At 36.2% G+C, this 13,666-nt stretch overlaps 1 protein-coding gene across 1 annotated transcript in view; it reads right to left on the bottom strand.

Annotated features, from left to right (window-relative positions):
- Positions 1 to 353: 353 nt before the first annotated feature.
- Positions 354 to 13,666, bottom strand: part of LOC134792766 (uncharacterized) — a 46,826-nt gene continuing 33,513 nt past the window's right edge. Inside the window, exons 7-8 of the mRNA XM_063764090.1 lie at positions 7,593 to 7,751; positions 354 to 717 (exon numbers count right to left, since the gene is read on the bottom strand). Coding sequence (XP_063620160.1) covers positions 403 to 717; positions 7,593 to 7,751 — 474 coding nt within the window. The 3' untranslated portion in view covers positions 354 to 402. The remainder of the gene's footprint in view (positions 718 to 7,592; positions 7,752 to 13,666) is intronic.

The raw sequence follows: 13,666 nt of genomic DNA, 5'->3' as shown, positions 1-13,666 counted from the left end.
AACTATGTTCGTACCTTTATTCAATAAATTATCCTTGAAATTGAAAAATGCACTTAATTTACTTATAACTTTCTTACAGCAAAAACATGTTTTTTCGGTAAAATTTTGCTTTGAATTATTTTTTAATTAATCCAAGGAGTTTCAAGGCCACGCCGCCGATTCGCCGCCACCGCCGACCGATTTTGACCGGCGCGCCGCCGCCGGCTAAATGCATATCGGCGCTCATATCTAGTTGGAAGGTCAGATGGCAGTCGCTTTCGTAAAAACTAGAGCCTACGTCAATTCTCGGCAAAAAGCAGGAATAGCGCGAGAAAGATAAAGCACACAATATTTCACGCTTAAAATGTGTATTCAATTCTAGGTTTTACAAATGTGTACACTTTTTAAGTAGACAAGACAACGCTAAGCCTCTGTCGATTTTTCAGATGCACGGCTTTCATAATCCTCAAAATCATGTAAAACTACGCTACCAGAATCCTGGTATACATGGTCTACTTCTTCTTTAGGGTACTCCTCATGCTTGGGGTCGTGGAAACTCACTATGTTGAAGACCGGAGCCGTGCCGCCGAAGGCTATGTTGTCCTCGTGGCTGGTGATGGCAAGCACCGCGCCCTCGGCGGGGTACGAGCAGGTTATGTAGCGGTTGTGAAGATTAATGATCTCTACGCAGTTGGTACCGCTGCCGCCTATGATGCCGTATTTGGCCTTGCGGTTGTACTGAAATATAAAGGGATGAGCTATAAAGGGGCTCACTGATTAACAGTCCGCCGGACGGTATCGGCCTGTCAGTTAGAACAAAATTTTGACAGTTCCGAACAACTGACAGGCCGATACCGTCCGGCGGACTGTTAATCAGTGGGCCCCTTAAGACAAATAAATCACCAACACCTTATAAAACAAAGTCCCCTGCCGCCTCTGTCTGTTTGTGAGTATGTATGTTCGCAATAAACTCAAAAACTACTGAACGGATTTTCATACGGTTTTCACGTTTCAATCGAGTGATTCTAGAGGAAGGTTTAGGTGTATAATTTGGTAATGTTTTGTGGAACCCGTGCGAAGCCGGGGCGAGTCGCTTGTAAGAAATATTACCTACTTACCTACCTAAATTGTCGTCTGACAAAAAACTGCTCGTATAAAATCATGGTTTATTTTATTCAGATACAATCTGAGTAGTTTCCACGATTGTAAAACATACCTCAGCAGAAAACTACCAAACTTCCTATACTTACAACTTTTTTTTTTAACAAACGCATTTATAGGCGGTTATAATTATCTGTCGAAGAATGCTGAACAAACAAAGATATAATCATAAATTTTAACATGGTAATAGTTTTCTCTAGCCTATCTGGTTTCACAAACTTTTTAATAGTGTAGTTTATTAATAGTTGTAAACTCGCTCTTCAAAGCTAATTTTATGCATAAAACTAGAAAAATGGCGCCAACTATACCAATATGTTCAAAAGTTTCAGGATATTGCATAGTTTTCAGATTTCCAACAGAACTATCCCTGTCACAAGCAGTAACTAAAATTCCTCGCGGATCGCGAATAAAAGAGATAGTTTGAAACTCCATTGTAAGTTACACAGGGTATTTCCAGTTAACATAAAGGTTAACATACGTTTTACAGTAGATATTGGCACGTAATGTATTTCAAACATATGCTTGGAAACTAATTTTATTACTGTTTATGTTAAACTTAGATATGCATAACCTTTGATAAACATACACGTGAACAAACATGAAACTTGATGTACTTAAATACCTGTAATTAATAATCATACGTCGCACTCCAGCGGGCATTTTGCGGGCATGTCATTGGTAAGGTTCACAAATCAATTTTCGAGTTGTCAGAATAAAGTATTTGTACTAAGTATATGGTGTAATTTGCAGTTCCAAATACCTTAGCAACTAAGGTTGTACGTTAGCTAGGTATCTATTTTTTATATCCATTCAATTCTAAATAAAAATAAGGTTGAATAATATGTAGTATATTTGACATAACAACTTACTTGAGCATACATATTATGCGAATATATTATTAATAATTTTTCCAAATTTTTGGCAGTCAAGGTTCTTCGTCAGCTATTTATTAGATTTTTTTAAGTGGCCACTTAAATGGGCTTCAAAGAGTATTTCCACATTTAAGATTGATACATGATAACGGGTACCCATGTTACAAATACTAAGTAGGTACATATACTCGTAAGTTAAGATGTTTTTTTGGTAAACCTTACCAAATGACATGCCCCCAAAATGCCCGCTGGAGTGCGACGTATGTTAATAATGGTTAGTTAAGTTTTCCAGAGATAGGTCTAGGTAGTTATAATTAGTCGAGAGCGAGACTGATATGATATGTATGTTGCGATAGTTACAAAATTATAATGAATCAATTAAAGTTATCAAATTGTTGAAATGCAAATTATATCATGATAGTATTGATAGTATTTTATTATGTTGTCCCTGTCACACGATGTTTTATAACATTGTATAACATAACAACCAATGCGGGAGCACGATAACTTATAACAACAAAGGTTTGTTCTGACGTTTGTTGAATATTTGTTCTGACGTAATAATTATACACAATGTAGAGTTAATGTTATGCAAATAATTATCAACACATATCTTATTACGTTTAAATCTCAATTAAGTTTAGTTGTTGCTTTATTCCCCTTTCCTTCCAAAGTGAATGATGTTATATAACTACATGTTATGTGATGTTATATTATTATGGAAACCAGACAAGTCTTACAAACTGAGCTTCGTAATTCTAATTATCTAACACTTTATGGTTATCTAGGTAAAGTATTGGGTGTTCGCAGAGCAATTAAGATCTGATATCGAGCCGAGCTCGAAACTACCGAACTTTACCACCGAGAGCCTCAACACAAATCTAACTTGACTGTACAAGACCGAGGATTTGGAAAGTTGAGCAATATTAGCACTTGGGTAAACGCTAGTCCAAGAGTGGAGCTTACAGCGGTGAGAAGCTCACAAAGTTTCACGTGAATTGGTTAAGAAATGAGACCTGTAGATGAGAACATTCGAACATAAGAAAGCATTTTTGTTCAAGATGAAACGGATACCTTCGCGTTGCTCGGTCAATAAATACTGCGTACCCCGGTGAAGTAGGTACAAGTAAATTATAAACCTATTTAACTCTACCTTTATTTTCTCCTTTACATTAAGGAAGGTCGACACGAGAGTCAATGAGAAGTTTTTAACGTTCGAATCGAAAACCTATACCGGGTGTGGCCTGTAACACGAGCAAATAATTAAAACGTAGATTGTACTTCTCAAACGGTGACACTTTTGTTCAAAACCTTTTAAAAATTATGAAGTATTTAGAGTCCCTATTTTTCATACAAAATAAATATTATCTTCAATGGACGCCATCGCCACGCCATATCATTGTGATTGACGTTGATTGTCACGCCTTAAACATAACAAAATTCGCAATACATTGCGTCTTAGAATAAACTTTAAAGTGTATTAAAAACCAAACCACAAGTTATTTTTAAAAGTTGCTGAACAAATGTTGGTCAGTGAGAAGTACAGCCTACAGTTTATTTTTTTACTCGTATTACACGCCACACCCGGTATATGTAGTTATTGCCAATCACGAGTAACGTACACCATTCAATACTGGTCATCTCACCAAAAACCATTCAATATTACCCATACCCAGCTGCAGCTTATAACATCACTAGTTTTCCAATTGGTATATTGTTATAGATTGTAAAATTTGTGGTCAGCAGTTAGGAGTAGCTAAGCCTTGAGAGTTGAGTTGAGAAGAGTTGTTACAAATGAGCACAACACGCCAGGTATATTGAGATAACAACTTTACTTAAAAGGTTAACCTACCTTACCTTACCTTACCTTACCTTACCTTACCTTACCTTACCTTACCTTACCTTACCTTACCTTACCTTACCTTACCTTACCTTGTTGTACGTTGCTCGTGATCGGCAATAACTACATACCTACACTACTGCTACTTACTACCAGATACATAATTATATCTGAGCGGCAAAGGTGCTTGAAAATATCTAGATAATAGAGACTTTGTGAACAACTTGGCCGCTTCGATATATTTGATGGCAATGTAGTTAGGTCCATGTATCATCACGAACGGTGGACTTTTTGTTGTGAAATAAACTCGACCATAAGCTCACCGCTACTGTTTGTCTCTTAACCAGTATCCTACAGAACCGGCGAGAAATTTAAGGAAAACAAACTGCCAAAACCTCAGCAGGTCGCCTGTTCCTGACAGACACCGCTCTCAAATATCCACGTTTATTGTGCGGTAATTGTGTTTTCAAATTAAACACCGATCTTGATGATGATGGAAATACGTAAAGTTAAGTAAAGGATTTACTTTGAAAGGGTTTCTCGGGTTTGTGATTCCTCTTATGAAGCAAAGTATTTGTAATCTTCTCGGCGATAAGTCGCAAAATGGTTCAGAAAGTTGTATAATATAGAACTGCTCATTTATCTGTAGAAAATCCTAAAAAGTCTAGAAGTCATTGAAACTAGATTAAGATTAAAATGTTCCACTCTACTATACACGTAATCTCCAGGCTTTGTACGTCAAATTATATACCTACGAAATGTGAATTAAATCCCATATTCCATTTAGTCATTCTGTCTGGCTGGGACGTGAAAGCCTCTCAGGGCTATCAATCATTTCACCTTAATGTACTTTTAATGTGTAAAGCCTATATTTGCAAGGGGTTGTAAACTGCGAATTGACGGAGAAGTAATAGGTTGTAAATCTGATTTATCACTTTAACCTCCAAGGATAATTGAAGTAGGTATTACATATAATAACACCGGCTTCAGTAAATAGAAAATGTATGATATCAATTCAGCCCCAATTCTTTTTATTATTGTAGGTATGCATGTCATAGATTTTGATGAGTTTCTTATTCTTTTTATTTTACAATTCAGGTTAGCACTAAGGTCACTAAGGTGACTTTCATATCACTTCGAAGTAAGTAAATATCTAATGAATATAAAAGAAAGTGATAAGTATTTTTATAAGAAATGGTATAAGGTGAGTTCGACTAAGATCGGACACCGGGTAAGATCATATGATTCAAATTTCCGCCTTTTGCGGGGCTTTTTTTAAATGCTAGCAAGGTGTTGCAATGCGCTATTTTGTTCTGCACCCCCCTTCAGGCCCCACTTGTCGCTCCGACTAACAAGTCTCGAGATATGTGCAAACGTCCAAAAAATGAGTTTTTATTTTGTGTCCGGAAATACCCTCCGCCAGTTTTTCTTGAATAACTGGCAAGTTGAAACGTTATTTGTTTCTTTTACAGATTGCATGTTATTTTTATTAAATTTGTGACAAATCTGTATATTTGGAATTTTGATACGATGCCGATGTAGGCCGAGATCCGGTCTAACCCGAAGTGGTAAAAGATCGGATGCTAATTATCCGATCTTAAATTCTCAGGGATGCTCAAACTTTATTCGTGTCACCACTTTTTCTAATTAAATTAGGTATTAGGTAAATGTGATTAATAGATATTAAATCACTATAAAGCTCCCAAATCATCTTGTATTGATCTCTACACTTAACTAAGTAACGCCACATACTTAAATGATCTATTATACTTAATCAAATATGTTTATAAATAATAAAAACGCAGACTGATTAAAAATGGTCGTATTCATTCCTCCACTTTCATATTAATTTAGCCTTAAATCCTCTTTTATCAACCTACCACGCTTATGGTGTCAATGAACCCACATGGTTCATTGACCCTACATGGGTTCATTGACCCCACATCTAAAGTTTGACAACCATAATTTCTTGAATATTGAGCGCATGGTGTAAGATCGGACGGAAAAAATGCAAAAAAATAAAAATTTGGTCGGATATGATAGCCCGAATTACTGCTAGGCCAATTCTTCTATACACCGTGTTTTTTTTGATTTCCGTTAATTTCAAGGGTGCATTCCTGAGCTTAAATCAAGTAACTTTCTCAAAGACACCGATGTTCTAATTAAGTCCATTTCGGAGATAATCCATAATTTATTTTATTCCTATAAGGCCTCTACAAGCGTGTACACTTGCCTTAGGGCCGGCTTACATATTGATTAGTGTTTAGAATGAGTTCATACATTTGCTACTAAACTTAAGTACAATCTCGGTCGATTGATGTACGAAATGACATTGATATGTCACAGATTTCAATTGTTTGGTTGAGTTAAATGTAATGCCCGTGTTACAACAACGCTATATGCTACATTTAATTACTTTTTAAACAAAAAAAAAAACAAAAAAGAAAACAAAAAAAAAATTTTTTTTTGGCAATTAACTATGCCATTTAGTTCTTATAAACGTACTTAACTATACCCCGAAGTTAACGGAATTCAATAAAAACACGGTGTATATTAATCAGTGGGTAAAACCGGTTATTTTGCAATAGTAAACTCTTTGGTACCGTCAATAGGGCCGAACTTAATAGGCCCGTCCGTTCTTACACCACCAGGTAAAAAAATAATGTTGTCAATTTATTTTGTTTCCTATATTTAAACACTCATTACACGCTCATTATAGAGTCTAGAAACATAATAAAAATCAATTATATAGAGCATTTCATTATTATCAATTCTGTATTTGAATCATGTCAATACCCTATCCACAAGCAGAAAAAAAAAATCTAACATCATCTCAACCCGCCTAAAAACGTCCGAAACTTTGCCGAACTCACCTTACCTAAAGACCCCTGTGTAGTTGTTATTAAAACTAAAACTAACGAGTACTTTTAACGGACCATTAGTAGTTCTTATTCCCTTGCAATAAGGCTTATAACGTGTCAGGTAACTGTGGACGTACATACGTATAAAGTAGGTACATGCAATATGTTTTTCGAGTGCAGTTACTGCTTCAGTACGAGCTGATTGATACTTCAGTTGATTGACGCTCGATGGGATGTAAAACTGACTCTTCGTGAAATTTCTGCTAGTGTTTTTTTTATTGTGACGGGACGCAGTTGCGTGCCATGGGAGAGGTCTATGTCCAGACTGAGTGACTGCATGATATCTACAGGCTGATCATATATAGTGATCATCGTAATCTTCCTCGCGTTGTCCCTGCGTTTTTGCCACTACTAATGAGAGCCTGGGGTCCGCTAGGCAACTAATCCCAAGAATTGGCGTAGGCACTAGTTTTTACGAAAGTGACTCCAACCCAGAGGGGTAAAATGGGCCTTATTGGGATTAGTGCGGTTTGCTCACGATGTTTTCCTTCAGCGAGAAGCGGTCTACAGGCTGATAAGATAATGATTATAATAACCGGCCAAGTGCGAGTCGGACTCGCGCACGAAGAGTTCCGTACTATTACCAAAAAAACGGCAAAAAACGTTTGTTGTATGGGAGCCCCACTTAAATATTTATTTTATTATATTTTTAGTATTTGTTGTTATAGCGGCAACAGCAATACATCATGTCAAAATTTCAACTGTCTAGCTATCACGGTTCATGAGTTACAGTCTGGTGACAGACAGACGGACAGCGAAGTCTTAGGTAGTAAGAGGGTCCCGTTTTTACCCTTTGGGTACGGAACCCTAAAAACCTACCTTACTAGAATTCCAAAACCGGCATGCGTAGATGTACTCCCCATCCACATCGGGCCTCCGGTTCTGCACGCGTACGATGGACACCTTCTTCTTAGCGACAATGTCCCACACTGTCAGAGCTTCTGTGGGTAGCCAACTGCCTGCTATGCAGAAGTTTCTCTGAAAATGGCAAAGTCATTACGAGGGGGCGCAAAGAAAGGAAATTAGAAGGGAACAAAAGATATGGCGTGCCGCACATAATTTGCTACGGAAGATCAGCGACCGGGTTTTAACATTTTACCAAAATTGGTTAACACTAAAAAGAGTTGGTTACAAAAACATAGTATGTACTTATCGCTTTTTTGTAATACTCCTATAAATTGAACGCATTTTGGTACCTATACCCAACTGTAATTTTCATATAAAGTGGAACCTTCGCTAACTCGAACCTCGATAAGACGAAATCCTCATTAACACGAAATAAAATGCTATTCCCTTCCGTTGAAATCCTAAAACCTCCATAACCCGAAATATTTAACCTCATTAAGACGAAGTAATCAACGATTCCCTTCATGACTTTGCACTACAAATTGAACCTCCATAACTCGAAATCTGAAATTTGACCTCTATAACAGTAAAAAAGAGACGTATTCTGATATCACCTCTATATCTCGATATTATTTATCAACAACCCTCTGTAACTCGAAGAAAATAATAACTTTATACGTTTGTATAATTACCTCCCTAATACGATTTTTTCATTAATTTTACCTCTGTAACTCGAAACCTCTTTAACACGAATAAAAACCTATAACCTCTCTAAGTCCATACCCTCTGTAAGACGAAGACTCGTTAACACGAACTTTTTGGCGTTTCCCTTCAGATTCGTGCTATCGAGGTTCCACTGAATATCTAATCTTGTACAAGTTAATTTAATCTCCTAATAAATGCCTTTTAAGAAATGACTTGTTATCTTATTAAATCCTTTCACAATGGAGGCCTATAACAAAGACAAAAGAATAACAACAAAAGTCAACTCTTCACAAACTTCCTCCCAGTACCTCTATTGTACCTAAGTTGTATAGTTTGTAAGGATGCCAAGTCAACGGGCGAGTCCGTAATTTCCCTGACGTGTCCTACATTGGAAACAACAGGGTAATAAAACGTTGTCTTACCTTAATTAGGGAAAGTATATCGTCACAGCAGTATTTTTTAAGTAAATAAGTTCCTAAACATTCTTATTACAACTAGGTATAAGTAAAATGTTAACACAGAAATTACACAGAAAACTCTAATTAAGTAACAACAGTCGGCCTTATCCTAAAAAAGGATCCCTGAGGACAACCTTGGAGAGGTCGTTGGTAAAGAAATATATTCTATTTTATGCCACGATGGTGACAAACGAGACTCTTCCTATGAGCACTATATCAGCCTGTCAGCTAAACGCAAAATTTTACAGTTCCGAACAACTGACAGGCTGATATCGTCCGGCGAACTAATAATCTGTGGGCCCCTTTAAACTCCTTGAGTGCCACATTCGCGTTTCCGAGCCTATATTGGTATACAAAGGTTCACTAAGAACACGGACTAAAGAAAGAGAAACTGGATCATTGTTTCTCTCTGTCATTTTGACATTAGTATAGTGTTTATTAGAAAGAGACACAATTTAATAAAGGTTTGCTAAGTTTTATGAAAAAGGGGGATACTGCAATGCGTGCTTCAGTGTGTTCTTGTATGTTTATTGCGTTACGGGGAAAATAAATTACCAACATAATGTCCCGTCACGCTTGATGCGTTCAGTGTTCTGAGATAAATTAGGTACATCCGTCATAATGCAGTAAGAGTGAGATGAGTATGAAGTGGAAGTGAGATGGGTAGTTGCGCCAAAAGCTTCAATACTTAAAACCTCTTATTTTACGAGCAAGAAAAAACTAATTGATAGATTAAGAGCAAGCTGTCGTATGTGTAAGATTAAGATATAACAAAATTTTGCCTTACTCGTATGGTTAACCATCATAGATAAATCTACCTAATATCTAAATAAACTCTATCTAATAATACCTTTAAACGAGCAATTTTTGTTTATTTATTTATATATATATTTCGGGGATCTCGGAAACGGCTCTAAAGATTTGGATGAAATTTGCTATATGGGGGTTTTCGGGGGCGATAAAACGATCTAGCTACGTCTTATTTCTGGGAAAACGCGCATTTTTGAGTTATTATATGTTTTCCGAGCAAAGCTCGGTCTCCCAGATATTTTAGGATTATGTGGTAAATAGCCATGCTATACCTACTCGAAATACTCAATGAAAAGCAAAGAATACGATATCTCATTTTCATGTCGTGATTACTTGGAATATATCTTAATTATATTATAAGTACTGAAAGTTCTTAATCGGTAGTAGGGCCACGATAACGGTACCTAGTCATTGGTAGACGAGTATTCGCCTTGCACAAAACTTCGCTGGAAAACTTAGACCAGGTAAAAGCAAACTAAGCAGATAGCGCTCAAAACTAGGGATGAACATCTCGTTTAAGTATTCAGACAATTCCTCTGGAATAGAAATTAATATAGAATCAGAGTAGATTTATATAGCGTAGTTTATCTCCATTCGATGGAGTAGGTGAGTGAGATGAAAAAGTATGGGCGAATTGGAGACGACACCTGACGGTACGACACGCTACATGGCCATATTGGGCTGGATTAATAGGGACAAACAGTCGTCGTGACCAAAATGTCGACGTCAAGCGTGAATTATTGCGGGTGTCTACGCATTGTTGGCGCCAAATTGTCTTGATAAGGTAAGGTAGGCCTGTATATATTCAAACGTATAAAACGCTACCTGCTAATGTTGAGTCGTCCAAGCATACGTGCAACGAATAATGTATTCGCGGTTTAATCCGGTTTGGTTGGTTCGAGACACATACGGTGACACCCTAAATGATCGGCGAAAGATTACTGTATTTACTCCTTAGACTGTGTTAATATGGAACTTTGTCAACTAAGTCTGTTGGGAACCTGTCTGCGCACCGCAAAGCTGAAATCGCTTTACAAACTGAAAGTAATGAAAGTACGAAAATAATATTCTTCAACTCAAAGTACGAACTAAGAGCATCAAAGTTTATAACGAGTGTCGAGGCACGACTGAACTGTAGATGAAACACTAGTAGGGTTGCGGCAGATAAAAAGTTGCACTTTGTTAGGAACCTATAAAAAAGTCTGGGTACCGACAAGTTTTCACACAGCTATCACTAAACACTTTACAGCTAGGTACATGTTACATTCTTAAGAGCACATGAGCATCAGACGCGCGTAAAAGCATGTAACTTTCTATTCAAAACTCGTTGATTCAAACCCAAGCAAGTAGGTACCAATGATTTTTTCTGAATTTACGTATGTCATTTGTAATTTTCGAGTCTGTAACTCTGAAAAACATCGTAAGACGAATCTTAAAGAGTATATTTTGCTTTTTGGTTTGGCCGGCGAAATGCCAATCAGTGTCGTAACAATAATGCATCCTCTATTTTTTAAGATTAGGTTGCTGAACGGGTCATTTAAAATTGTATAACTAATAAAGCAGTAAGATGAAGAGAGCTACAACTTTTAAAAATATTAAGAAAATGATATACATACCGATAAAGGTACAAATTACTATATCTATGATAATTATTATCACAGTGTAAAATAATTTTGAATAGCTATTGAAATCCATCTGGACTTACACGTACCACGTACCCATCCCTAAAGCTAATACCACCAAGTTACAGCAAGAGTAAAAAGCCAAGTTTTAATTAAAAGTGCTTTGTATTGGCTTTGCTGGGCACCGCTCAAAATATTAGATAAACTTAACATATGAGGAGAACAGACTCTCACAAAGCAGTTGTGAAAGTAAAAGTTTGTGGACAACTACAAATTTTGCCTATATCAAAGAGAATTTGAAATAGAGAGTTACTGTCATGGTAAATTATGTAGCTACAGTACATTTACTGCCATTTTTCGACAGAAGATTAAACCTGTTAGAACGCCATTTGACTTTGATCATTATTCTTTCACTGGTATGTGTTAAATTGTTAAATATTAATATTAACGCTATCTACTCGAGAGTAAGCCAAAGGTATGGTGCAATCTTTTCGAGCGATGGCGTCATAACCTTTGGCCTACAGTCGAGTAGATGGCGTTAATTTCAAAATTTAACAAATTAACACATATATCAGTGAAAGAATAAGAATCAAAGTCAAATGGCGTTCTAACAGTTTTAATCTTCTGTCGAAAGTTGGCAGTAAATTTATAGTGGCTACATAATTTACTTTGACAATCCGCCTCTATACACTCTATTCTCTTTGCCTATAGTAAACACAAGTGTGTTGCCTTGTTTCACTTATGAGAAATAAAGGTTGGAGCACAGAACACCAACAAGCTCGACAACAGATCAGCGCCGCAGAAAAATATCTCTGCGGTTGCGTCTAATTGCCACAACTCTTCATACATTTTATATGAAAATACAGGATGGCCAAAAAATAAGTGCAGTCCCTTTGCCAGGGAAGTTTTGGGATTATACTGACCAACTTTTACTATGGGACCAACCTCGAAATCGCGAAAATAAATAAATAATAGAAAATGAACCAGTTAAAATGTATGAAAAAGCCCAATTTTTTTTCGCGATTTAGGTGTTGGTACCATAGTAAAAGTTGCTCAATATAATCTCAAAACCTCCCTGGCAACTAGAATGCACTTATTTTTTGGCCACCCGGTATATAGGTAGACCGCAGACATATTGTTTGAGAATGATCCACACTTGCGAATAATTTCAAGGTATACGAGATAATTACATTTAAATACTAAAAAGACAGAGTTGTTATTTACTAGGCATTAACATTTTAGTAACGCTTTCAATCACATAATTAAATTTTCTCTAAGGCGTCAAATATTTTATTAGAGAAAGGTCGAGCTAAATTACTTATAGTCACAAAATATAATTACTATGCCTTTTGCTTAATTAATTTGAGCTTGGCGTATAAATTGTATTTTCTAATCTGTTTAGTTTATAGATTACATCCTACAAGATAGAACATGTAAGGCAACTTGTGCTCACCGCTCTTTAGGGTATTTACAATAATTCGATTCTAAGCTATATTGCGACATAAAATAGTAGAAATTAAATAAAATTGAACTAAAAAATTTCCATAGTAAATTGGTGCCATGTTGTAGCCTTTTTCGTCAAAAATGTGACAGCTACGTAAAAAGTGGCCCCCTCAATAATTTTCTACAATTTCCTGTCGGACTATATGTATCTCTATGCATATACACTATTGTTGTATTATATCGGATGGAACAAAACGAAGGACTTTTACGCAAACTGGGAATTGTTTAGGCTACGTACATTATTTTACTTTATTTTTCACGTTAATATTTCTAACCGTTTTTTAGATACAGTTTGTTAAACATTAGTGGGGAAAGCTGTATGTTTAACCCTAGTAAGTAGATTCTATTGTCTATTAGATCCATTGTGTCAATTTAAAATGTAAATAACTTTGTAGGGTTTTCACTGATATAAAAATATTTAATTTTAATGCTTCTGTATTACTTTTAAATCCAGCTTTACGATTATAATAACTTAATTGTGGATCACTTAGAAAAACTATCCTTTCAGCTCAGTCTCTAGAAATGTTCCATCCTGTATACAGCAATCGACTTTAGTTTCAACCGGATGTAAAGTGAGGAAACTACAGCTGTAGATAAAACGACGTTTATACTTAAATATAATTGAAGTGTACAAAAGGAAAGTCATCACGAGTAGGAACATTTAATGAGCGCCAAAGAATTCAGACACACAAATGAAAAAACTCCACTTTTGAGCTTGATAGCGGCCGCTTGAATGTACCAATACGTAGTAAGGTTAGCGGACTGAAAAATACGAAAAGCTGTATTTAGAAGATACGGTGGGTGATAATACTGATAATATTCTGTAACATACTTTTACAAAAGCAAATAATATATGTAATCGCATATTATTTCTGAATTCAATACTTCCAACGACACTTGACATCATTTCGATTTTGCGCGCATATATTTTACGGGCTATCTTGTACAT

This window comes from Cydia splendana, chromosome 8 (genome assembly GCF_910591565.1).
Source record: "Cydia splendana chromosome 8, ilCydSple1.2, whole genome shotgun sequence".
Taxonomy (NCBI): domain Eukaryota; kingdom Metazoa; phylum Arthropoda; class Insecta; order Lepidoptera; family Tortricidae; genus Cydia; species Cydia splendana.
The sequence above is the reverse complement of the archived record's forward strand: the minus strand, read 5'-3'. Positions and strand labels throughout refer to the sequence as shown.